Below are 27,774 nucleotides of genomic sequence, written 5' to 3'. Positions count from 1 at the left end.
AATTTTAATTGACCATCTGCACTGGATGCCAGTTTAATTGCCTCTTCTGAATGCACGTCTTTGAAGACGCACTGATGTTAGATAGCCCCAAGTCAACTCTGGAAAAAACTTGTCACATATGTAAGCTCTACATGCCATAAATGTAACCTTAGTCAGCAGTATGCTTTAATACATGGGTTGATCTACATTCTAAATTGAAGTAGATGTTTTCCTTAAGAAAAATAAGCAGATTATTCAGAAGTCATTTGATTTAATATCCAGAGGGATATCTGGAGCTCAGCTGACAGAGAAAGCCTCCTTCTAAACTGATTAAGCATGCTTTGGAAACCACACGAGACACTCCTAAAGAGAAAACTACACTGATGCATAATGATAACCTTTTCCTTATTCACCCTACACTTCCAGACTTCGTGTCATTTTAACTTTATTCCACATGATCTATTAAAAATAGATGGTAACTACAAGAACTGAGATACAATTTTCTTTATTAAAAATAATTTACAGCATCAGTAACATTTTATGCACAATTGTCATCAACTGAACTTCTTATAAGATACAGCTATACAATACTTACTGAACTTAAAACTTACGACTGCTTTGTTGGCTTTAAACAGCAGACAGATTTGCAGTTGCTTAAATATTATCAATATACATAATTTTATGTCCTTAAACTTCGGTGTAAAGTGTATAAACATCAACACTATCCCAAAGTTTTGTCATTTGGAGGGGGGGGGAAGGGCACAGAGTAAATGTTTAGAAAAACTGTTATAGATTCTTCTCCAAATCAAACTGGAGACACAATTCCAGGTTAAATACATCTAACACAGTCACTTCCTCAAAAAGGAGCACTTCCTCCTATGTTTTAAGATGCTATAAAGTCTGATTGAACAATGCTTTTTTGTGTGATCACAGCAATCCTCAGACTGTATCGTATATACTGCCACTGCCAGAAGGCAAACTTCACTGTTGCTCACAGGTTCCTAGCACTATGTTCAAAGTCAAATGTCCCTCCTTCACTGCTGAGTTATTGACCTGGACTTTATAATGTTCACTGCTACACACTGGGAGAGGGGACAGGCACGTTGCCATGGATAATCACACAAGGGTCCTTCATTGGCAGTTCACTACCACATGAGAAGCAGGAGATGGCTACACAAGCAGCGCTGTTCCTCTCAGCACCTGCTACACTTCATACGTACAGATCTTAAGGGTAGGAGTCAGTCTGCACAAGAGACCGAGACGCTATCAGCATGAGCCTCAAGGTTAACAGCATCTCTGCTTTGAGCTGTCTTTCACTGATGTTAAGGCATAGGAGTGCGGCAGATTTCAAGTAGTTGCTATGATAATGAAGCCATCACGTCTCTTTTAAGAGATGACTATTATTGGTGACAATAACTTGTGGATAAGTCACAGCCCTTGAAATTGCACTTAACTTCACAATATTGGTTTACCTTGAAATGGCTTGGATCCCTATCTCCGTCTGAAGCAACGAGTGTTACTGCACTAGAGAGGGTGGGAGGCTGGATCCCACTCAAGCATAAGCAGTCACAGAAAAATTTTTTAAACAGCCTGGTAGCTGTATTTTCATTTATCATCTGCATGAGGCATCATTACGTGACAGCTCTAAAGTCTTACTTGCTCCTCAATAATGAACATGCATTTTCTTTGACTAAGAATATATCCTTGAGCTGAAAAAGAAGTATTAGATGCTGTTATACAAGAAATAAGATCTTAACTCTTGATAAAATTAGCCAAAAGCGTACCGCAGAACAAACTCATTCAGCATTCAGTTGAATACAGTATTCAAGAATTCATTGATTTATTACCCATCAATGGTATGAGTCACTAGAATGTTGGTTGTTTTTTTAATTTCAACTAAAAGAAAAACAGCCAAATTAGTGAAGCATATAGAATTTCAACCCTTAAGGAATTTTGGCCAGTGAAATAAGAAGATATATCAGAATTATGCCAAAGAAATGGAACGTAGCATTTGAACTCTCCAGAAATTATACTGTATAGATATAATTGTCAGGTTTTTTTACTTTATATTTTTAGGCATGTCAAACATACACCATTCAAATCCTTAAACAGCATCTTATTCTGCAAGTCAACTGGCTTAGCGTCTGGTTATAAATTTAAATAAAGCACATGTAGTAAAGCTAACGTACTCCTCTTACAAGTTTTGACATTTTAGACAATGTTTATCAAGAGCAAAAATCTAAAAGCAAAATCTTGACAAGTTATAGGCAAGTTATTGCAACTTTGCCCTTCAAAAGAAGTTAATCTCTGCATAACAGTAAGTGGTACTATGAAGCTGTTCAAGATATAGGAGCACAGAAATAGCTATCTTGAAGCTATCAGTAAAGACTCACTTGCACTGATTAGAAAAATCAATGATTATTGCAGTGATAAAACAAAAGCACTTATGCAGAAACTGTGCATCTTTCATTAATATTAAATATGCAACAGTGGATTTTATTATTATTATTTTTTTTTTTATCACCAATACACTGATAATTACATTTATTGGAGTTGCGGTGGCTAAGAGCCAAATTTGTTCGGTATCCAGAGATCTTCAGCCGGGGAATCTGATACTTGTTCAGAAGAGCTGCAAACTAACAGCATATTAGAAAGCAGTAAAAGGCAGTATGGCTATCTCAGCTAGTTAACATTTGACAAGCAGAATTTATTAGACATACGCTGCGTTTAAAGCAGAGGAATTTAAACAGTCATAATAAACTTTTTTAAAGGTTAAAATTCTAAAGGGAAGTACTTTGGCTAATGATATCAAACATTACAGTAAAAACCTGATGGCATAAAGGACAAACTGCACACCTTAAGGTGGACATGACAAATTGCAGCTTACCAAAAGGCCAGGGTGCTATATTTGATCAGCATGAACAAAATACATCGTGGGCATTTTGTTAAATGCAGAGATGTTGCCCATGCAAATTTCATACTTCTAGCACACAGTACTTCATGGCATGAGCAGTTTTAAATCCATATGGGATATAATGCCATAAGGTAAATCATGATCTATCATACAGGACACCGTGGGTCTTGTGGACTGCTTTTTGCTCAGCCCATAATTTAAAGAGCAGATAATTAAAAACTGAAGATCTGTTCTAAGACTTTGATGCCAAAAAACATGTCTGGCCTTCAACATTTCATACCATCTGCTACCCTTAAACCAACAAACAGCAGTACACAGATTACAGGTGCAAAAACTAAGTGGAAACAACTGCAGAAAATCTTACATAATAATCTTCAGCACAATCAGTTTCAGATTTCGTGTAGTTTATTTACAAAATGGTCTCATAAAACATCCCCTCCATACTTACAGCTCTCTGCCACAACACACATGTTGATTTTAGCAATGTTTAATAGCACCATTAGAATATTATTTAAAATCAGGAAGGATCTTCTTGCAGTTACAATGATTCACAATCTTTTACATCCATGGACGAAGTAACTTTGAGCACACTAGGACTGTTTGCAGTTCCACAGTACAGATTCCTGGGTTCACACAAGGCATTTTCAGGATTACCAGTTAATGCAAGGTACCCATAGAGTCAGTAGTTACTATAAGAATCTTTGAGCCACAAAGTTTAGACTTCCACCATATTTGTATAAAGTTATCTCCACGTCGTTTTCAAACAAGGCAATCACGCTGAACACTTTTCCAGTGCTTGTCTTCAAAATAAAAGCAGAGAGACCACAATCAAGAGTTTTCCTTTCACCTCCCCTTGCTTATTCTCAGTTAGTATTCTAACCCCAAGTTACACAAGCAAGCTTAACACAAGCAAATTCAATTTGATTATCTGCCACTGCAGAACAGAGATTTCTGGGAATAGAACGAAGGCCTACTCTACCAGCTTCGATCCAGTTGGGGGCATGCTACGTATTGTAATTACACTACTGGTAACAACAAAAAGCCATTTCCTTAAAATGGCAGATTATATTTACCATAAAGATCCTTTATACAGGATGGAAAGCTGAATCCTCCCTCAAATAGTTTCACTCTTGTTTTTCAAGGAACCTGAATGAGCTAAGACTCAATTCTACCCTAACAGAGTGCCCATAAAGGGGGAAAGCAATGCTATAAAGTTAAAAATGAAGGATTTCAGGCTGCATAAGGAGTGCATAGAAGGAAGGCTTATTACCTAATATGTTTACATGTACTTTGCTAAACTTCAATAACCAGGACAAACTTTAGGCCAGACTATCAGTTTACTTTCAAAGAAGATCAAATACTGTTCCCTGCTTCCAATCATCAGGACTGAAAGCACAGAAAGGAGTTAATCATGAGCACGTTCAGTAAGAAATTAAAAAAGTACTGCAGAGATACCTTAATATCCAAAGTCATTCCAGGCGACAGCTCTGGAGGGAACAATATAGAAAACTGCTCTCTGCCAGTGAGACCCAAAGTATTTGGATTTTCCCCAGGAAGAAACTGAAGTGGAGCTATGCCTATTCCAATCAATTGGCTTTTATGGACCTTCTCGTAGCTTTCAGCTAGGACAGCTTTAACACCCTGCAAAAATACACAAAATTTAGTAGTTCAGTACAGTAGTGACTTACAGTTAAATACAGAAACAAGCTTCAAATAATTTATGTAAAAAACACAAGGTGAAGAAAAGAGTGCTTTGTATGAGTCCTGTAAGTAGGTAACATCTTTTAGCTTTATAGCTAGACAAAAGCAAATAAGCTGGAGCAGGTCCATACAGTATGAAACAGTTTTAGAATGAAGTGACAATGCTGTAGTTATCAGGGAGAAAGTCCCACATGCAATATAGTTGCTTCTATTACTCCAGACTTGTGCAAGAATGACTGTCTAACTCAAAATATATTATGAATATTACAAGGAATTAGTCTACAACAGCTAGATGCTAAAATCCCTATAGAAACCAAACAGAGCCCAACACTAGATAAATATCTAAGCTACCTCAATGTCTGTAGTCTAGGATGCTAAGTTACATGTTTGTAAGTTACATGCTTATGAAATTCAGATTTACTCCTCTGACCAGCCACTCTTCCATGAAGGTTCTTCTACGAAGGTTCTAGCAAAGAAATTACTCAAATTTTTACAAAAAAAATGTGGTATTATATTTGAGGTTGAAGACAGTTTCTAAACAGATTTATACCCGAAGCTATTTTTTTTTAAGGTACCAAAAGGCACCAAAAACCACAGTGTTGAAAAACAACTAGCAGTACCAGTAGAAAAGGTCCTTTTGCCGCCCAGTCTCTTGAGCTGCCCAGTCCATACTTCTTTCCTGCTAAAATAATTACAGGAATGCCTTCTTTCTGGTACAACTCTGCTGCTTCAAACACATCTAGCTGTGGAATGAAATGAAATAATTTGAGTGAGTTCTAAATTTTATCACATTTTTAAAGTAGCTATAAAAACAAATATTTTTACCGTTTGTCCAGATGGAAAATGAATTGTTTTAGGAGCCGGTTTTCCTATGAACTTATTCAGAAGCTTGATATTTGCAAAGGTACCTCTTGTCATCACAGCATCATTACCTCTTCGAGCTCCATAAGAGTTGAATTCACGAGGTGTGAGTCTACAATAAAAACATTTAAAAGGGAATCAGTTGTTTCAAAGATTATCTTATTTAGAACAATATTATGATTTTAAGTATCACGGCATCTCAAAAACATTAAGTTATAAGCACAAGAAGTAAAGAACTATTTATCTGACAAATGCAATTAATTTTCTAATTTGATTATAATATTTATTATAATAATATAATGAACATGTAAATCATTGCTAGATGAAAGCTGAAATTTTAAATGCATTTCCTGTAACTTCATTATCAAGTGTTATGAATAGTATGGTATTTAAAACAGGAGTTATCTTACACGAAGCATGGTTACTTATCCTCTCACCTCCAACAGCATGTTTATCAATAAATATTGCACCAGAATGACAGCTTTACTCTTAAATCAAACCACCATCTTAGAAGCAAACATCCATTAATTCTCTTTTAATACTACTCATTCAGACTGAATACAAGTTAAAAACACGGAGTCCACACCACAGGCTATTATTTTGTCATGCTCCACTGATACTAATCATAATACATCTTTGCAATATAGTACAAAACAATTTCCAAAATACTCAGTGGAGTTGTGACACTGAAGAGATCAGCATCTCATTATATGGTCTCTACAGAATTTCAGAAGAGATGAAAGGCACCCACCACTACCACTGCAAGATGCTGTCTGATGCAGAAATAAGCTAAAGCACCAAATTTACATTTGTAAGACCAGGCTTCACTTTCTCAAACGATACATGCTTCTGGAACTTCTGATCTGTTCTGCACATCTATCCAACTCTTCTTGAGGCTGATAACAGTAGCAGTCACTAACCTCACGTTAACATAAGATCACACTTTGTAAATTAAGAAGTCATTTTTTCTTTGGCCTGTATTTGGCAGCAGATGTTACCTTAACAATTACAACAATGAGCTCTTGCAGTAGGTCTCAGTTGTTTGATGTAACATTAGACAGGACCACAAGATCAGTGATTACTTACAAATCCCAGTAGCAATTACTATTTTGCTTAACCATGTACAACCTCCACTTGATGCAGACAGGTATTTATATTGACAAGCAACAATGATGATCAGTTATTTGACTTGTAAAGCAATCCTCTGATACAATCAGAGCTGTTTAATATGAAAAAAACATACCCTTTGTTGGTCAGATACTTAGCAGCAGCACTACTCCTTGCAATGCTTCCAGCAGGGGATATGTGATCTGTAGTTACAGAATCTCCCAAATACAACAAGACATGGGCATTTTCAATCGCTTGTGGTGAAACTGGTTCTTTGGCCTAAAAGAGAAGGGGGGAGACGTGATGAGGAGGAACTGAACAAGATAGATAACACCCATTTTTCTTCTTAGAGCCTTTTAGACATAACAGGCATCTGCAATATATGAAGAGAATACACAGGCTCCCCTCATTCCAAATATACAAACAATATTTAGAAGACAAGTATTAGCAATGATCAAATTTGATACTTACACACCAAAGCTTTACTGGAACAGCTATTCCCTTACTTAAATCTAATGCATGTAGTCTGGTGGGTAGATCCAATGTACTTACAAGTTTATCAAAAAAGGAAGGACATCTGATATAAGTAGATTTCAAATCCCAGGGAAATAAAGCTGACTCAGGCGCTTCCAGTGAATTCCATCGTTTGTTTCCCTTCTACATAAAAGTAACCAAAATGAACAGGAATTTGTTTACAGTCTTTTTACATTCTGAAAGCAAAGACCTTTTCGTGACTTTTTTTTTTTTTTTAAGTTATATGACATAATATCAATAAGGCAACTTGTAGTATATAGGTAACCATATCAGTCAAATCCTCCTTTAGCATAATGAAAATAACTGACAATCCAATCACATTCAACTGGAATATAAGACTATAATGAAATGCACTCTAAGTTTTAGAACAAAAGACCATTCTTACCTCCATTTTTTCTTTCAATTCCTTAAACATGGATGATATCACACACTCTTCCTCCACTGTGTGTAGCTCTTTTCGGGTGGGCCAAATATCTCGTAGGTAGATACTTTTGCCATTAAAGCCAGTGCCTGAGGAAGGTTTTAAACAGAAAAACAATTTTGAAGCAAAATACTTAGATTGTTAATACACATTATATTCATATACGTACACACACTCAGCTCTTCAGAGAAGATACCAGACACAAAGAATTTAAGAATCTTAAGAATTTAAGAAACAGTTAAGTGGATGTTTTGTTTTAGCTGCTAGCAACGTCAAATGTAACTGTGCATTCTCTTCAATATCCTGTTGTAGTATGCTGAAATGCACAGGAAGAAACTTCTTCTAGGTATGCATTAGAAATAGAAATATGAGACATATGGAAATACTTACCCAAAGGCTCAGTCTCAAAGTCTATTCTAACAGTGCCTGCAATAGCATAAGCAACTACTAGCGGTGGAGAAGCAAGGTAGTTGGCACGGACACAGTCGCAGAGACGTCCTTCAAAGTTCTTTGTTCCAGACAACACTCCACAGGCAATTATATCACCCTGAAAGTCAGATCCAGATGTAATTTTTTCAGGACTTCATAGTACTACAACAGCTTCTGTTATTTTTTTTGATGACTAAGATGTGCTTTTAGCATTCCACTTCAAAAAGATATCCTAATTCTTCAACACAAAAGCACTTTATTCTCCAGTGCTACCCCTCCTCTTCCTCCTACCATCAAAAGGATTTATCTCAACTCTAATGTGTCCTCTAGTCACTTCAGTGAACTTCTGCCTAATTTGTTACCTCTTCCTTCTATTTCACAGGAGAAAAGTGCTGCAGCTATTTGCACACCGCTGGTTCAAATCAGTCCAGGACATAACTCCTTAAACTCCTTGCACATTACATCCTTCCTAAGATTAGGTCCTATGTATTTATCTTACAGTTTGTATCTGTATGCTATGAAGACTATGTTACATTTATTTCCCATAGCAATCAATGGTCTCCTTCTGAAATGCAGAGGCTTGAGAATATTACTAAGTCCAAGCCACGAACAAAGTTCCTTTTGCAGATTCCTGTATTTCTTTGTCATTCAACACTGTAACGAGTACGTTTCTGTATTCAACAAGCCTTGGACCTCTACCTGTTTTATTGCATTCCTGATGGCTTCTGGAAGGGGAGCAGTGTTTCCAACACAGGTTGAACACCCATAACCGACAACCTCAAAGCTACAATAAAAAAAACCAATCAAGTAGCACATTAAATCATTAAGAGCAGTTTGTTAGCAAAAAGCCTTTTTTATTAGTTGTCACTAAGAGGATTTTTCTTCCCCTTTATTATATAGGCATTTTAGGAATTTAACGGCAGACATGGCATCTCATTGATGCAAGCAAGAAAATTTTTGTAACCAATCAAGGTTAATCAAATATAATACCTCAAAAGGTTTCAGTTCCTTAAGTACTGGCAAAGCAAAGGCAGTAATGTTCCTCACAGAGCACACCTGGGCACTATTACAGAACTATGAACCTAATCTAACTATTATTTATACCGAGTAACCAAAAGCATGCTAAACACCCCATGAAAGCCTGAAAAGGCCAATTCAGGCTGAATATTAACAGACTGCCCTGAAGAATTTACATCCAGCTTCCACTTTCAAAATACAAGAACTAGTGCATCCTGAGAAAGATACGTACACATATGTAGCTTGTTACTGAAACTCAGAGCTCAGCTACAGTAAAAATTTACACATAATAAATTCTAAGGTGGGAATAAAATTGAGTGAAAAAACCCTAAATAAACACATAGCTAAAATGACAGACTAGCAAGCTTAAGAATTAGCCGTCCCAAAGTGAATAGCAAGCATGGTTATCAACCTGTACAAAAACCCACGTGAACTATTTTTCTGAAATAACAAATGGAACAGGAATCAAAACGTACCCAAGCTTACTAAGGTATGGTAATACTCCACTTGAACTGAGGTAATGTGTAACCATTCCACTGCCTGGTGATAAACTTGTTCTTATATAGGGCTTTACCACTAGGCCAGCTTCAACAGCTTTTTTGGCCAGAAGTCCTACAAGACAAAAAAAAAGACAGCTTATGTTTTGTATACCCCTTAAAATAACATTTACACGATGCTAGCTTATTTAAACCAAGCATAAAAAAGGCCATGGGGACCTTCAATTTATTAAAGTAACTACTTGTCTGAATAAAGTTACTTTATTCGTAACAATATAATTCAGGTTTTAGCTCTCATTCCTGCTCTGTAGATGCCCATTTTCTCTTCTATAACAAAAATATTTCCCATGTTCTAGCTGGCCATCAGTACAACACTCCTCCACTGATAAAGGTCACACAGCTTCAAAGTGAAACTTGCCTTAGCCACAAGGGATCTTAAAGGAAACAAAGCAAGGTCTGAGAAGAGTTAACCAGGAGTTCCAGGAAAATTACATGCATCTTATAAAGACATAGCACGTAGTACCTAACTGTTAAGGCACAGAGCAATTGTTCAGCAAACTGGATTTACTTTCCAGACTCTGCTGCTAGCCATGCAGTTCAAGCTATTATCATCTATGACAAAGCCCACCTTCTGCATCAATTTGTGTCAAAATGTGCATCCACCTGAAGGCAGCCCTAAACCTGGTTACCTGTTGAAATGCTACCAAATAGAAATATTTCTAAATTACTATTATTACAACTACTTTATGAAAAGTTTGAGATCATATTATTGAAGAAAATCTCACATTACCTAACCTCTTGAACATACAAGTTTAAGGCTAGAAGTGTACCATTTGAAGCCTTCCAGTCATTACAGAGAACCTACAAAAGTGAAGGTAAAGGCTGTGTAAACATGGGCACAACATTAAGATCAGGTTGCTACCAGACAACATACCTGCAGCAAGCATGACAGACGGATTGCAATTATTGGTACAGCTGATTACTGCAGCAATGACAATGCAGCCATGAGATAGCTTGTATTCATTTCCTTCATACTGAACAGGTACAATGTCATTCTGTTTCTCAACTGCAATCTGAAACCCTTTAACACCAGTCTAGATAACAAAAATATGTTAGCAAATATTATACTACATTAAGTATGACATTACAGCCTGACCAAGTGAACACCCATTTTGGACTAATACTCAGCTGTCCCATTAGGAACCCTTACGCAGATTTTGGAAGTCATCAGTTCACACACCTCACTTGCCATACATATAAGTCTCATCCTTTCTTTGTAGTTACATTAACTTTGCAACAACTGTGAACCAACGCCAGTCAAAGGATGGTTGATGCCACGTATTTCTTGCTACACACAAAAGAACAGTTCCTTAAGAGTCTATCTCATTTTATATAATGCTTGTTTCTGAATTAGAGGCATACCCAAGACTAATTTGAAAAGGATAACTAAATGCAAACTAGCTCCTCCAGCTCTTCAGCACTGTCATCCATAACCTGTTCTGATTTCTTTCCCCACCACAACTGATCATTCCATTTTATATACCTCATTACAAGCCAGAAATGCTAAAGCCAAAGAATTTTGACAGAACTTCTAAGTGGAAATGTTTCTGATCAAATATTGTTGCTAGCCCTTAACTTTAATGACCAACATTAAAAATGACCATGCATTTCTGTATTATCTACATTCTTAGATGCCTATGCTTACTGCAAACCAAAAACACCAGCTTAAGAGTAAAATAACTTCCTCTGAAGTCAAACTACACTGCAAGCAAAAAATTCCATGCAAGTGGACGAAACAGAATTAAAAAACCTAGACCACTAGGTAGCTTCAAATCTTTAAAGTCTTTCTGCATCTCCTTTAACACAAGATGGACTTTTTCCTCTTGTAATTCTGTTTAGGAAATTAAGTAAAATGCAGCTCTTTAAAAAAAAAAAAAAAAGAAAAATAAAACACTTCCCAGGCTTACACTACTCATTACTAAAGCTTCCCTCTGTATGGTCTAAATTGTGAGAATAAGGACTTTTGAATATTACGTTCGTGATGAGCATGCCTATGATTTACCAGCTACTACCCTAGGGACGTTTGTCAAGCAAGGAAATAATATCTTTAGATTATCTGTTCACATAGTAATAACTAGGGCTCAGCAGGTGTGCAAGGAGTAAACAACATTTACTTGTGTGGATTATAGTACCTTTCAAAGAGTACATCAGTTGTACAAACCTTTTCATTTAAGCAGGCTTGGAAGTCACTTTTCATGTTATTAACAGCCACTCTATCTTGGGATCTCTTGGGGCCACTGACATATGGAATTATAGAACTTAAACTAATTTGCACTGTCTGAAAAAGAAAGAAAAGAAGCATGCATTAATCAATCCCAGCTCCACATTATTTAATACACTCCTTTGAAACACCCAGGACATGTTTTGTTTAAAATACCAGTGTTCTGAGACATTAAAACTCTAGCCTTCCATTTTCAAGATGGTTCATTGTACAAGGCTATCAATCACAAAATCATAGAAATCACAAAATCATAGTCCAGGTTAGAAGGGACCTCTGAGATCATCTGGTCCAACCTTTTGGGGTAAAAACATGTTGTCTATCCAAACCTTAAAAGGTTCTTCTTCAAACTGCTTTAAACATTATCCCCTAACTTTCTACCATCCCTAAGACTTGCACAATCACTTGGGAGCAATAGGAATTAAAATACATACCTCTTCGTTGAAATGAAGATTATTTCCCCTTTCTCCTACCCCCACCCAAATTTTGCAAACATGCCCTGTTTAAAATTGTGAGTTAAACACAACTTCATTAAAGCAATACAAGTTACAGCAGGAGACACTTAAATCAGCAGCTGTTACTTGTTTTGAGAAACAAATGTACAGAAAACAAGTCATTTCAAGCATACCTGGGAATACTCAGGTTCTCTGGAAGAACTCTCATAATTTCTAAATAACTTCACAGCTTTAAGATATGCTTCCATGACTTCAAGCTTGGCCTTGTCAAAACCTTAGTAAATACAAACATGAGAAAGTCAAATAAATAAGAACAAAACACAGCTCTCAGAAATTGAGACTGTTTCAATCAAAAATTATCCCTGAACATCCAAAGTAGTCCTTTTTCCAAGGCACACCACTTCTGTATCACACCATCTAGGAGCTATCAAGAATGACATATTAATTAAAACACATTTTGTTTGTTCTTTGTTTTCAAATTCATTTAACTTTCCCTCTTAGATCAAGGAACAAAATAAGCCATCTCGACACTAGCAATTGTAGCTCTAAACTTACAGATTTTTCCCTTAGGTTCATGAATTTCTTCCCCTACTGCGATTTAAGACAGATCATGTGTTTAGTTGATAATATCCCATATTACTGGCCATGGTTAGAAAATCTGTTTTGTTTGCTCTGTGCTGACCAAACAAAGCATATTTGGTATTAAAAATGTTTTAACTAGTACTTAAAAACGACAGACTTCAGTTTCAGAGAGGCTTACTAATGTTAATGAGCTTTTGCTGTTTGTTACCCTGTGGCCTTCTGTATTTGCTCTAGGTTAATAAGGAATGGACACCCTTCTACCTTAGCTTAAAATGTCACTGAAATAATGCTTTTCAAAGGAAAAAAAATCACTGTGAAAGTCAATAACATGTTGTGGGTTTTCTGCTGTTTCACGTCATAAGAAGTATTTTAGATGCTGATTTCATAAGGATTCTACAGGTGGTTAAGGGATTAATTCCCTATATAGATGTCCCTTCCAACCCAAGCCATTCTATATTCCATATATTCTTGAAAATATAAACGAGAATTTTCTTATACTTCAAAGTTTACACATGCTTTCAAAAACAAGGATTCTGAAAGTTAAAAGAACAGTTCAGCAAAAACAACACAATGTTAATAAATTAGCCAGCAGATAAATGAACCAGACTGGATGCAAACCTCAAGGACAAGTCAGTTTTCCATGGCCCAGTGTTCTATGTGCAAAAGTTACAGCCTCACTTAAATATGCGGAATACATGGAGACAAGATAGGCCATGAGATTCTACAGGATAGAAGTTTTAGCTTAGTATATCCCACAACACAGATCGTAATTGTATGGCAGGATTTTGTATGTTAAATCCAAGACAAACAGTGATCTTCTGCAGGGTTCTAAGTATGGAGTTTTCTGCAAGTGCATTAACACATCTGAAACTCTATTACTATGAATCAGTACCTGAAATTTCATCTTTACCTGTATGCTTTAAGTGCTTCAATGTCACATTATCAACAGGGAAAAAGCTCAGAATAGCACCATATTCAGGACACATATTTGCTATTGTGGTTCGGTCTGCTACAGACAGCTGGGAAACGCCACTCCCAAAGAACTCAACAAATTTTCCGGCAACATCAGCTTGCCTAAGATGCTGTTTAAAAGAACACACAACAACATTTGTTATCTCAAGAGATAATGTAAGCAATACCTCTTGCAACAGCCCGCAATTAGGAAGTCATGAATGTCTGAAATAAAACAAAGTCCCACATATGCAAAAAAAATAAAAATACTCCAAACCCCATTAAGATATTGAGTTCTCAAGCCTAGACTGGAACTTGACATGATTACACACACCTCCATTCGCAGCAGAGTTCTTCAGATTTCCTAGTCAAGAACATACAGATGCTTCTCAAAGCATTACGCCAGAATATATTTTCAAAGCAATCAAAGTTCTTAAATACTTTGACACTATCTTTTCATCTACTAAATCTGGATAGATGGCAAAACCCTGGCTTCAGAAAATACATTCTTCAGTCATACCAGACTATAACTATAGATTGGCCTTGTGTCTAGCAGGATTTTAGAAGAAAAAAGGTATCCAGAAGAAGTTTGAGCTAGAGAAGAAGCCTACATGCTGTAAATAGAAGAAAAAAAGGAATTAAGGCTTCTCTGTGTTCCTCTATCCTGTACAGACTTTTTTTTTAAGGACTTATAAATAAACCACTACAGAGGAAAAACACTCTGGAATGTTTAAAGGTATACCAGAAATACTCCCAGCATTTAATTTACTTCTAAACCTCTCCCATGGTGGAACTCACAACACATTTTACTTGGTTTGAGACGGCATTGAACTCTTACCTTTGTAATGCTCAGAACAATATCTATGGATGTAGCAAGTGGGCTGGCTGTGCCTGTCAGTTCGCACCCAACCACCTCCGGCAGAGTGAGAGTAACTGGCATCCCCAGCATCACTGCTTCTGTTTCAATCCCCCCCACACCTGGAAGGTGAATATTATGTTGGTTTTCATCAGTTTAAGTAACAGACTAAATATTTTTAAGTTCTAAAAATCTAATAAAGCTCTTCTGTTAAGCCTAAAGGCTACAGCAAGAAATGCTGATATTTTCCATTAAATATTTGTACATGAAAGACATTGAGCAGGACTACTGCTTAAGTTGCTGGACTTCACAACCTAATAGAAAATACTCTGCATCTAAATTTATTTCCCATGAGGAAGGAAACCTTTCTCTAGATTTTTTACTGCATGTCCAAAAAGCACTTCAATACCAACATTTTTTTTGCTATTTTCTGTTAAAATTCAAGTAGTTTCTTGATGATATACTAGCTCAGATTACTATTAAACAAAAAACATTTTGAAGAACAATTCAAGACAGTTTGTTATGCTTGTAACAGAAATATTCAGTAGGAAACAGTTTAGTACGCCTTTCAAAGTGCTATCAAGTTACTCTTCGCATACTTACCCCAGCCCAAGATACCCAAGCCATTTACCATGGTCGTATGAGAATCTGTGCCAACCACACTATCTGGATACAGGAAATCTTTAACTTCAAAAACAACTCTTGACAGATACTCCAAGTTAACTTGGTGCGCCATTCCAGTCTCCGGTGGAATTATAGAAATATTCTTGAAAACCTTTGAACTCCACTGTGATTTTTACAAAATGAGAAATAAGATTTTTTTTTCCCCAAAGGCTTATCCAACTCACTAGAACACAACTAAAATGACAAAGCTAATATGCAATATAACAGTACTTGCTGTTTATCTAAGTGGCTTTTGCTCATTTGTCAATGAGTTACATGAGCCCCTTGGATTCTACACATTCTTAATGATTAGCAATTGAATCGATTCATTCAATTCCTGTTAAAGGCTGCATCAATAATTCATACTTACCTTCCCAAAGCAGGGCTTTGGGCTAAAGTCTTAACTTCCCGTTCATGCAACTAATTTTCAAGCACAGCTAAGACTAATATTTGGACAACAGAACCTAACCATTAATATTTATAGCAGATTGCGGTTCAGGTTTTACATCTCAGTATAATACTGAACAGGCAATTTAGAAAACTGTCTTGCTACACATAAACTCAGCATGCTAGATATAAAAGAAACTGCCATGGAGACTTGTAACAAAATTCAGCTTGGCAGTTTCCCCTTTTCAATAATATTAAAGCTAATCTGCAGCTTTTCTGAAAGAAATATCCTAGTTTCCTTATATGAAAAGATTTTTGGATCACTGCATTGAATTCATGAACAACATTAGTGGATGAGGATCAAATACCAATCCTGCAGATCCATGACTAAAAAGATGCTGATGCCACAGAAGACTTGTATTAAACACAATGTTTACTAGCACGGCTGCCTAGCTGGAGAGTAGCAATGCCTCAATACCAGCTTCTCTTCAACACTTCTAACTTCAATAAGATTTTCAACAGGAATAGGGATAAACCAACCTTTTATTCAAAAGCTCATTAAGATCTACAGCACAGAGCTCATTAAAACACATTAAAAAGACTAATGCTTCATAAATATCTACTTTGTCCATTACCTTCACATTTGCAAGACCAATCAAATAGTGAACTTTTTCAAATCATAATTAGAAATATTTTATCCCCTTTAAGTGACACCTACATTTAGAAACTCTGCAGTCTAACAATTTTTAACAATTTTAAATTTCAAGCCATAAACGTGTTATTAGCTAATTTTCTGTTCACATATTAAATTTAGATTTAATTAGCATCTGACATTTCCAAATTACTATATTTCTTTTATCACCTAAAGCTGAACAACAGCAGAGAACAGAGCAAGATCTTAAAACAACCAAAACACACACCATGCAAAGCCCGCAAGTTCACAGACATACCTTAAAAAATTGAAGTCTCTCTCTATTTCTGCCGAATTCCATCTCTTGATTCTTCAATACTGTCTCAGGCCTAGGCAGATAGTAAGTTTACAAGCACTATCATAATTTCAAAGTACAAAAGAACAAGTTATTTTTGCTTGTTTGATGAAAGACTCGTTTAAGCCTGCAGCAAAATTTGAAGTGGTTTATTAAAACAAAGGTAATTCCTTCCTTACAGCAAACGTTCTGTAAACAGTCAAAAATAATTGATTTAATCTGTGCTGAGAACAGATTTATTTTTAGGTGTAGTTTGCCTCAAGCATTTAATCTCAAAAAATAAGATCTGTTCCCATCACGTACTACAGTGTAAGGAATCTTTTTCCTCTAATTCATGTTCTGCTGAGTTGCACACCTCAAATTTCAACTATCACAAAGAATCAAGGTGTTCACCAGTTCATGTGGAAAACACCCTCCATGTTCAGTACTAGCCCTTTAGGAACTGGGTAGAACATTAAGGCATTGTAACTATCCTCCATATCCATACATTTTTCCTCTATGGCACTACTTTTTATTCACAATTTCTCATTAGTACAGTCTCTTAACATGAACTATCTTTTATAAGTTATATTAATGAAGAAACTGTTATTCATTATGGAATAACCCACAACTTAAGAGCAATAACCTCTGCTTTGAGAAGGTGGACAAGGAAGGAATTCACTTGTTTTACACCAGGAAGGAAAAAAATCCTCAGTTCTCCAGAGGCTGATTTTACATCATGACCCTTCCTCCTTTCTTCTTTGCAGTGTCAGAAGGTTAGCAGGTATATTGTCTTGCAAAGCCCTTAGGGACACTCATCATTCAACCTTCAGCTTAACAAATGTTACTGCTGGTTTCCTGCCAGAAACATCAATATTGCTGAAAACATCACTAATTCTGTATTACTGCACCTGCACTGAGCAGGGACATTTGCATATCTATAAAATAACAAAGACAACCAGCTTTTAAATTCTACACCTGTCAGGCACAAGGAGATAGACATCTGAATAGTCTATCAGAGAAAAGAGGTGGCAGCTGAAAGAAGGATGATTACATGTAATTGTCATAGATGGAACAGTACACAATGATCTGTTAATATTGAAAATCTGGAAAAGACAAACATATGAGGTTCCTCTGTGCCATTACATAAAGGCAGGATGTACGCTGACTTTCAACTCAGTGACAGAAAGACTGCCAGACTACAGAGAGAGAAGTAATGTGTAGGCCGAGAGCCAGAAACTCCTGCAAAGCTCCCATAGGGAAATGAAAATTTACTTTGAGCCATGAAACAATGTTTCATTGCCATTTACTTTCTAACTTACACAGGATTGCTCCTGTGCTTTGTTGTCCTTGTAAGGAAAGGAAGTCTCACAATGTCATTTAAAATGACAGTCAACAGTCACACAAACGGCCATCTGCACTGTTTACTAAAATCCTTCTCAAAAATTTAGACTAATTAGACTAACTTAGACTAATTGAAACCTGCTACATCAGACCTTCTAGATGCTGAAAGCTGTCTACAGAATGTGTGACTAGAAGTACAGAAGTATGTTTAGAAAAATGTGTCTCTCTAAACTGTCCCAGGCAGTACTTAACACACAAAGATGCAAGTAATTAAAATAGGAAGTTTTCATACTCAGGCACCGGCTGAAGGTGAAAAGGACAGAGGATTGGCGTGTTTTCAATCTGCGCAGAAAACTGTCCTGAGTTGCGACTCGAATCTCCAGCACTACATGGCCCCTTGCAACCAGTCTGACCCCTGCAAGGTAACTTCCGAGGCTGTATTTTAAGTGGAGAAAGCTTTGCCGTCGGCTTCTGTGACTCACCACCTCCAGGATTTGGAGTATTCTGTATTGCACTGTAATATAAAATAGCAGAATCATTTAAACATTAGGTTTGTTTGGTTCCAAACCACTTAAGCTCACTTAGTTATTACCCTGCTATACTAGTTAAGTGAACTGCAATGAATTTCCTTAAAGATTAACACCAGACAAGTAACTCCATCAATTCGTTCATGAAAGATCATGTTTAAAAAAAGAACATGTTGCAAAGGCTAAACTTAGGGCATTACACTTGGAATGGGTGGGAAGCGCCTCATGCAAGCAGAGGACTGGCATGTTTCTTATTCTAAAGCATGTTTCTTATTCTACAGTAGTACTATACATGTTTCATACAATCCATTAAGGAAGATGACAAAGCCTTTTCAAGTAAAGAAATGTAACTTACTATTTAATTAAGCTTTTGATACAAATTCTCAAAAGCTCAGGTACATTTTATGCTCAAATCAACTCTGTCAGAAGACAAAAGTCGTGCTTTTTTAAAAATAAAGTCCATATGGCACACTACCCACTATTTGTTGGATATTCAGTTTCCCCACGAGAGTCAAGAAACCAGTTGTGAAAGATGGATGCCTTCTTACATATTATTATTTACTAAATCATTGACTTGTAAAGCCACTGCTTTCTGCAGCTTTAACACAGAAAGATAGGTAGTTATCTAACTGCAGAATACTGCATGGCCTTAGAGGATACCTTGTCTAAATCCCAACTTAGTCCATGAGCCTCTGATCAGCTGGAGATAGAAGCTGTAAAAAGCAGCACAAACTATCCTGCAGGGAAGGGTTTCTTATCACAGGTCAGCAGCTGCTGAGTTCCTGCGAGCTTTCCAGAAGTGAAACTACAGAAACCCAATTTATCATTACAAAGCAGCACGCTGAGACCTCTTGTCAATACTTGGTGTTGCTGATAATTTCAGGCTAGCCCAAATGTAATTGAGTCCACTGTCTCTTCAGACACTAGACAGACCACAGGACTGAAACTGCATATGCAACATGCTTTCCACTCTCGTAAGATATTAACCAAATTGAAATCCTGTACATACTTGGAAGGTCTACAGAATTATGACTCATATCCATACCCGGTTTGTGAATTCTAAAAATTCAGGGGAAAAAGCCTGGAGCAAAGAACAAGCAATTCATGGTTCTGCACACCTTTGGGAAGGCTCCATGATGAAGGGGGAACAGGGGTGGAGGGGAGCTGCATTAGAAGGGAACTTCAGCATACACTGAATAAAATTCAAGTTTCCTTTTCTGCAGCATTATGTTTCTAGCAAAAGGCAGCCCAAGGCTGTTTTCATCACATCAGTGCGTGTCAGAAGAAAACCAGGCTGACAGTTTTCTAGTCCTAATACTTTTCCAGACTCCAAGTACACTCTTCCCCCAAATCTATACAACCGTTCTTCATCTGTAGCAAAATCAAAGCCTATATAAAGTCACAGTTGTAACTTACGAGCTGAAATTACAGTCCTTCAATACATCTGACTGCAAAGCCATCTCTCCAGAGCTGTGACAAGAGACTTACTATTATACTAAACTTCCAAAAAGTTTTATCAGTAAGAACAGGGAAAAGCAAAAATGACAAACACTCTACCTCATTCTCGAGACATTATCTTCTGGAAACCACGACAGATCCAATTTACTTCAGCAATCTCCTGCCCAGAATTTATATTCTGTCAGCTCCATCTATAACCCCTTAGAACCATTCTCTCTCTCCTTCTAAAGTATTATTTTTTTCTACTTTTATCTGGTCCTCTTTTAGGTACCATCAAGTCTACTTCCAGGGATCCAGACACGACAAGTGATTTAATGGGATGGGACAATACAAAGACCAGAGTGAACCCACAGTTCAGTATCAGATAGGAGTGTGTATTTCCTCAAAAAAATAAAGTACTACCATTTGCTGAAATCAATCTGCAGAGAATGGTCAACAGTGAGATCAGTTGGGCAAGCAGGATTGACTTTCACAGGATCTCCTCCAGCATTTCTCACCGCTTCCCTCATGGCAGCAAAATCCACCATTGCTGGAATTCCACTACGAGAAGAAAAAGCAAAGTAGTACAGTAACACCAGACATTAATGCTCTAAAATACAGAAGCTTCTTTCTAAGTCTATATCTAACTATTTGAGTTCTGTTTCAGACAATATAACCCTGTTTTTCTATTCTCTAAGTTTTAAAGAAGTCCAAATATTTTTATAATTTAATGGAATTGGTACTAATTCACAACACCAAACAGCATGCTTTAAGGTAACATACCAAAAAGTATAGAAACACCTTAAAGAAAATAATTGTATTTGCTCTTTTGTCCTGCTATGCTTCTGAAGTGTGATGTACATCATTTTCAGATGCTTACTACCTTATAAAATCTTGGATTGCAAACAATGCTCACGCTATATATTTTAATACTTTAGCATGTATTACTGTTCTTACAGAGCCAGTCATTTCTGAAGCTCAGCATTTTACAGAAGCTGATAACCTTGTTATTACATAGGTAAGAGTAGCTGAAGTACAAAACTGAAGGGAGAACACTACTACGTCAGTCTTCTTAATTTCGCTTGCTAAACAGAAGTTACTTTTTATTATTACTATCACAATTCTTTTTTTTTTTTAATTCCCTCACTTCTTCATAAACACTTAGACAATGATTCACCAAGACATCCTGAATTTAGTATTTGCAAGTTGCTGAAGGACTGTCCTTTCAGCTAAGCCATACTCAAATCACAGAAAGTTAGTAAATTAAAAGACTTATTAAATATCTATTATTCATGCTTTGAACTGGGTTACGTATTCTTGTGGAGCAAGCAATAGTTATCTCCAGTTGTCTCAAGCACAAACTATGTATTTCAATGAAATGTCAGCCATCTGGCTACAGTCAAAATGCTGTCACTTCCATCTGTGTTTTGGCACTTATCCTGTAAAGTGTTCCTTGTAGGCCAACAGCTTCGTCCTCACCAACCTGCGCTAAAACCAGGGTAGCATACGAACGACTCCTATTCTTCCATCACATGCAATTATGTTATATCTGCTGAACAGCAGCAGCAGTGCATGAGCTATTTAGAAAGAGCTATTTCAGTATCAAAAGGCTAGCTGCTACTTCTATTTTCAAGCTGAAGTACACCTACACCTCAGTGAGTTTACACAGATATTTCACAGTATTTCATGCACACATGTAAGCACACACTCCACTTACGTAAAATCTTGAAGAACAACTCTGGCAGGACAGAAGGGCACTTCAACATTATTCTGTTTTGTCTTCCAGTCTAAAATGTTCATAGCATCTGTTTCTTTCACTAAGAAGCCATCACAGTTCCGGATACTGGATTCAAACAACACTCGAATAGAGTAAGGCAGAACATCTAGGGTAGGCAAAGTGACTTAGTTAGTGCAACAGCCTCAAGCTTCTATGCTTTGCTAAGTTAAAATTTCACATTTCTAAAGAGGTCCAGTTTGCTAGGGATTAGAAGGATGAGAGCTACGGGAACCCAATTGTCCAGTTGCTTTTGGGTTTGATCTTCGTTATAAGATGTGGAATGGCGAGCTGCAGAGTGCGTACGCTGCAGAAGAGGAATTATCATACGGAATTTGAACAGAAGATACCCATGTCTTGACTGCACTGTGTTAAGTCAGTGACACTTAAGAGGTATGCTGTGCCAGCAGGAAATGCATACAAGGCATCTAGAGCCAGGATTACCAAACAGAATGGGTGACAGACAACAGCAATGAGAATATGCCAAAACTATCTCTGAACTGTAAATTTCATCATTACCTGAGATATCAAGCCAAAAGCAACTAATGTCACATCGTTTTCTTTGTCTTTGATAAAAAGTGATATGAAGAACAGAAACCATTCTGACACGTGCCATAAAAATAAACATATTTCATAAAACATTAGGGATAGCATTTCACTAAATACAACTTCAGTTACTTTGTTTCTGATCTGGATTAAGGTATTGAAAGAAAAAGCTTTCTGGCCTGGTGAAGTTCAGGGAACTGGAAACAAGAACGAAAAAAGCGGAAGGAAAAAAAAAGCATGCCACTATTCCCTGCAAACAACAAAAAAAGATGAATTCACATTTTCCTCCAGATACCATTCTTCTCAGTATAATTCAAGGAAACAAATGACTTGGTAGCAGTGAGAAATATTAAATAGTTGGAAGAAGAGGGTTAAACAGTTAAGTTTAGGCTTTAGCCAAAAGAGTTAAGATCTGGTGGTTTCAACCTAGTCCAGAAGTTCATCCACAAGCTATCAATACAGGATTTGCTGACTGTTCTCATCATGCATCTTTCTCAGGTGTCTACTGTTGTCTAATTAGACGAGTCAATCAAAATAATATAGAAGTGTCACCAAACCTATTCTGAAGCAGCTGTAATGCCACCACTTCACTTAAAAGCCAAATAACCAGAACCAACCTGCTTTGCTTTTTCTTGGATTACAAACATTAAGCAGGGCACCCTTGCAGAAATAAGAGCTAACTGCACATTGGGCCAGGTAGCAGCCAGCAGCCAAGAAGGGATTACTTCTCCCCACTAGACAGCAGTAAGGCCCTATCTGCAATAGTGTGTGTAGCTTTGGGCCTCTGAGGTCGTGGCAAATCTCAACAAACCAAAGCATAACCAGAGAAGAACCTCCTAAGGCTGTTATGGGGCTGCAGCTCCTGTCACACAGGAGCAGGTAAGAGACCTGGTTTGCTCATTCAGAGAGAAGAAAGCAAAGCAAACCAACTGTAATCTTCTACGGCCTAACAGGAACTGCAGAGAACATGAAGTCTGACTCTGAGATGTGTCCAGTGAAAACACAAAAAAGTTAGAAGGCACAGGAATGGATACTGTGATAGGGTATAGCGAAGATGATGTGACAGGGAGGATGGTGAAGCACAGGGTCAAGAGAGGCAGTGGAATCTCCGTCCTCGCAGATTGGTGGAGCTCAAGTGAGAAAGGCTCTCCCAGTCAGCCCTAGTGCCAACAGGGACATGGGCCTAGATCTCCAGACATCCCTTCTGTCCTACATCATTCTGAGGTCTTTCTAGCTACCATTTTACCCATAATTGATTAATGTTTTCAACACTAGAAGAATTGGATTCTTCCTATCAAATTGGCATATAATTCAATTAACATTTACATTAGAAATCTGATTAACTTATTGTCAGATTACAGTCAGATGCCCTAAGGCAGAGGACAAACAAGCAACAGCCAAAATTAATATTCTAGCAACAAATGCAATGAACAATTCCAGATAATGGATTTCTTATTAGTGCTGTCCCACACTGCACTTAAATCCGTTTAATATGCAATTAATACAAAGCCTCCAACTTCTGCACATGAGTCTCCACTGGAAGAGAAAGGCCTTCTTATCCTATTCTGTTTACATGTCTTCTCTGAATTTCTCCACCTACTTCCACTGCTGTTCCAAGCTTTACTCACTCATCCAGACAGAAAGCAGTATCTTCTGTTTAAACTCTCACTCCAGCCACAAGGACCTTCAGAAAAACTAGAGCAGAACTGACTGGCTTTGTTGCTACCACCCTACTGCTGCTTCTCAGACAAAGCCATGAACAGAAGCATTTTACCTCCCTTTCACGTGCTTATCTGAAAGATTAACTGCAGCATTACATTAGTAGAAATCTGCAAGAGCACAAAGCTGTTGCACAAAATTTGCAGCAGCCATTGTTGCCCTGGAAAAAGCTCCCCTCTCTTTCCTTTTAAGGACAGGCAAGTAATTACTGCTGTCAAACATGGGTTTAAAGTGAAATATCCACTGGCAATATTTTAGTTAAGAAACACAGCCTTAAAAGAAGCAAAACTGAAAAAATCCCAAATAACTCTAATAATATATACCTTGTATAAGTATTTTATGAGTTTAACATGAAAGCTAAGAAAATAATGAACGTATGCTTTGATTATCTGCAAGATTAAAACCTATTCCAGCTAACAGTGATCTATAGCTCTCCCCATCTGCAGTTCTATCCCTCCTCCCATCACACACACAAATGCTTTCTATTTTTTAGGAGGCAACCAGACAGACGCCCAATAAAAACCTTCTTGGCACATATCACTTAGTGACACATAGCATACTAATGACATGCTGAGATTAAGCATTTGTTTGCACACCACCAGAACTCATCCTTCCGCAGCAACTGCGATAAAAGCTACATTCCAGTAAACAAAGTTATCCACTATCTGAAGATGCTGTTAAGGTGAAATTAGCAAACCAACAAACAGGACAAAATTGTAGTTAAAAAAAAAAGTTTTTTGGAAGCACTACACTCCAGTTCTCAGTTACTTCATTTTTAACAAAAGATAGATTATTTGGATCTGTAGTATTAGAGTATGACTCTGGTGATAGCTGCTGCACTTTCTCCCCTGATGAAAAAAAGTTGCATGAAATATTATTCCCCCTGCCCTGAGCTATTAATCAGCTTCACAAAGCAATAATAGAGCAGAAAATTATAAGCTTTCAAATATACCTATTAAGAGCCCACGAACTCACAACTACATCAACTCACAACTACATCTCGTAACCTTTTACAGCAGTAAGTGGTGCATGTTTACTACCGGTATTGTCCTAATTGCCAACTGTTAAAAGTTATCATTACCATACTTGGTGCCTCCAAGCTTCGAGACATTGTAGAACCTCTTCTGTGGATAGTTTGTTAATGCTTCAATTACAAGCTGGTAAGGGCTTCCTGGAAAAAAAAAAAAAAGTTGCAGATAGGAAAGAATGGAAGGCTTGATAACTGACAGAAGGTCAGATTTTTATTTCTAGTTTTACCAAAAAATATTGCTTCTCTAGGACTGTAAGTAAATCACGAATGGAAAAGCTTCCAAGTGGATTGGGACACCTAATGTTGGAGATGTGTGACTAACATGAATTTTAATATTACTAGGTATGTACAGGTCAAGCAAGTCATCAGCATAGTCGGAGGCCTAAATGCACATTTGACCTTTATTGTCTCAGTTTACCATCTACAGGACAGAATAAATGCACCTTACCAACCTAGATAAGAGACAGATATACTACAAAACATAACTCATTAAGTGTTTGGCTAATGACAGGCAAGCAAGAGCCAGAAGTAAACCTCCTGACAGATGTTAAGTGAGGAGAAAAACGCCTTCTGGAGAAGACCAGGGGTTCACAGAGGGGCTGGCGTTTGTCCCATCACTAGCTAACCGAAGGGATCACACCACTGACATTCCACCGAGCCCTTCGGATTGCGTGCAGCAAGCGCGTAAAGAATTACAATCTGGATCACGAGCAGCGGGGAGAAAGGCTTCAGACGTGACGTGACGTGACCGGGCTGCTCCCGGGGGCACCAGCACCCAGCGCTGGTCCTGCCGCCGCCGCTGGCCCTTTGTCTGCCGCCCGCTGCGGCTGCACGCCCGCCACGGGGCACGCGCCGCACGCAGCTCGCAGAAGCCGAGCACCAAACGGGCACCACGGCCCCGCTCAGCCGGGCACCGCCGCCAGGCCTCGGCTCCGCGAGCAGGACCGCGGGGCGCCGCGGGCCCCAAGATGGTGGCCGCGGACAATGGGCGCCGGGGGGGGGGGGGGCCCCGCGCTACCGCCCCCGGCCCGCTGCAGGCCCGGGGCAGCGCTGCCGCAGCCTGGCGGCCTGAGGGAGGGGGCGACGGGGCGGCCCGGCCCGGCCCGGCTGAAGAGCCAAGCAGCCCCGCGCTCGAGCCCGTGCCGCCGGTGCGGAGGGCGGAGGCGAGGCCCGATCCCGGGGCGCGGCCGTGTCGGGGCCGCGCCGCCCGCACTGACCTGGCCTGGCAGGGTCCATCGCCGGCGACCATATTAGCGCGGCGGGGGGAGCGCGGCGCCGGGGGGAGCGGGCCCGGGCGGGGCCGCACAGCTCTCGCGAGACTACGCCGCGCCCCGCCCGGCCGCCTGCCGCTCGCGAGAGCCGCCGCGCCGCAGCAGGGAAACGGGCGCGAGCTCTCGCGAGACGTCGCGGAGCGGGCGGAAGTGGGCAAGTGAAGGGAAAGGGGAGGGCGGGCAGCGTGCTCTCGCGGGACCCGTGGGGCCGGTGACGGAGGCGGAGGGGCGGGGCTGCCCGGCAGGGAGCGCCTCGGACGGGGCCTCGGGCACCGCCCCTCGGCCACCGCCCCTGAGCGGCATCACGTGACGCGGCGCGCCGGGCGGGGCGCGGCCTCACCCTCAGCCTCAGTCTGACGGCCGGCGGCTAACGGTCGACGGCTAACGGTTAACGGCTAACGGCCTCAGGGAGAAACGGAGAAAGGCAACAGCAATGAGAATGTCCCAAAAATATTTTTGGAACAGTACATTTCACCATTACTCGTGAAATCAAGCCAAAAGCAACCGATGTCACGTTATTTTCATCCCTGTTCTTTAGTAAACAGTAACATGACAAACCATTCCGACATGTGCCAGCGAACTAAACACATCCCATAAAACACGAGCGTTCCCCCAGCCCGCCCTGGAAAGGCAGGCGCAATGTGCAGCTGCTCCGCCCTCTGATGTTAGCCTTCTTTCGGAGGTTTTCTTCCTGTCATACCTCACGATTTCTTCTTTCCTTGCTTTCAAATTATGATCTTCCTTCATAGCTGGGGGCTGGAATATTTTTGTCTTGATCTTCAGCACAACGGTGCTGGTGCCTGAGGTCGCAGCACAGTGGGGCCCCATCCCCCAGCGCTGGTTTCTCCCAGTCGTGAAGCCCAGGCAGCACCGGGGGCACGAATCCCCCCAGCAGGCTGTCACCAGGCTCAGGCACCCAGGAAGGCTGCCGAGGAGATTCTGTGATTCGCCCGCTAATTGATTCCAAACTGCCTTTTGTCTGTATCCCTTTTTACCTAAACTGACACTGACGTCCTGAGCTGTGACAGAATGACTTGAGGCACTGATTGCAAAAGTTTTATTCAAAGTCATCTGAGAACCGTAATTCTGGCATCCTTTTGCCATTCCCAGGTCACAGTGCTGTCTGCATTATTGCTGAGGGAGCAGGGGCAGGCCCTGATCAGCAGGAGGGAAGACGGTGGAGGATCTGGCTGAGACGTCTGCCCAGGGGAGCTCCGCCAATTCCGCTCCGTAAAGCAAGTTCACGATGCCGAAAGCTGTCTGGTTCTTCAGACAGATTGTTTATGTGCGGCATCTTGTTTATAGCTTTTGCCCTTGTTGGATCAGTGCAGTCATTTTTCATTAAAAGCTCAAACAGGGAGGGCTGCAGCCTTGCTCCTTGGCACACAGGGCAGCTGGCCACCCTCTGCCCCCTGACGCAGGCGGCTGTGACACGTGCTGGCCACGCGCTAGCTCCTGGGGACGGGGACGTGGGCAGGAGCCTCGGGGGGCAGTGCTGGGAGGGACACGAGGGACAGATGAAGTATTGG

The 27,774-nt window shown here is 39.3% G+C and overlaps 1 protein-coding gene across 3 annotated transcripts; it reads right to left on the bottom strand.

The window, feature by feature from the left end:
• Positions 1-471: 471 nt before the first annotated feature.
• On the bottom strand, positions 472-26,344 carry IREB2 (iron responsive element binding protein 2). 3 transcript variants are annotated; one of them, XM_080551348.1, is made up of 22 exons: positions 26,192-26,344; positions 25,026-25,115; positions 21,623-21,788; positions 20,329-20,466; positions 18,234-18,455; positions 16,583-16,652; positions 15,186-15,369; positions 14,565-14,704; positions 13,686-13,857; positions 12,367-12,467; positions 11,682-11,798; positions 10,395-10,554; positions 9,440-9,575; positions 8,646-8,730; positions 7,908-8,064; positions 7,482-7,606; positions 7,115-7,219; positions 6,699-6,841; positions 5,420-5,567; positions 5,215-5,337; positions 4,349-4,534; positions 472-3,693 (listed from the first exon to the last, which is right to left on the bottom strand). In XM_080551348.1, exons 1-22 carry the CDS (start codon positions 26,208-26,210, stop codon positions 3,583-3,585), a joined length of 2,898 nt encoding a protein of 965 aa, XP_080407474.1. In that variant the 5' UTR covers positions 26,211-26,344; the 3' UTR covers positions 472-3,582. The 3 variants fall into 3 exon arrangements, 2 of the variants coding, with proteins under 2 accessions (XP_080407474.1, XP_080407475.1); XM_080551349.1 differs by lacking the exon at positions 26,192-26,344 and adding an exon at positions 25,671-25,883; XR_013938074.1 differs by lacking the exon at positions 10,395-10,554.
• Between the last annotated feature and the right edge of the window lie 1,430 nt (positions 26,345-27,774).

The sequence above is a fragment of the Anser brachyrhynchus genome, assembly GCF_964034855.1.
Source record: "Anser brachyrhynchus genome assembly, chromosome: 11".
Taxonomy (NCBI): Eukaryota; Metazoa; Chordata; class Aves; order Anseriformes; family Anatidae; genus Anser; species Anser brachyrhynchus.
Note: the sequence above shows the minus strand (reverse complement) of the source record. Positions and strands in the feature narration are given on the sequence as shown.

Bases quoted from the DNA above. Each gene is read 5' to 3' on its own strand.
- IREB2 (XM_080551348.1), bottom strand. The intron at 16,653-18,233 runs GTATGAAAACTT...CTATCTGCCTAG, and splicing joins CACCTTCAGCCGGTGCCTGA to GCCTGAGACAGTATTGAAGA. The intron at 3,694-4,348 runs GTATCTCTGCAG...TTTATTTTGAAG, and splicing joins GAATGACTTTGGATATTAAG to ACAAGCACTGGAAAAGTGTT.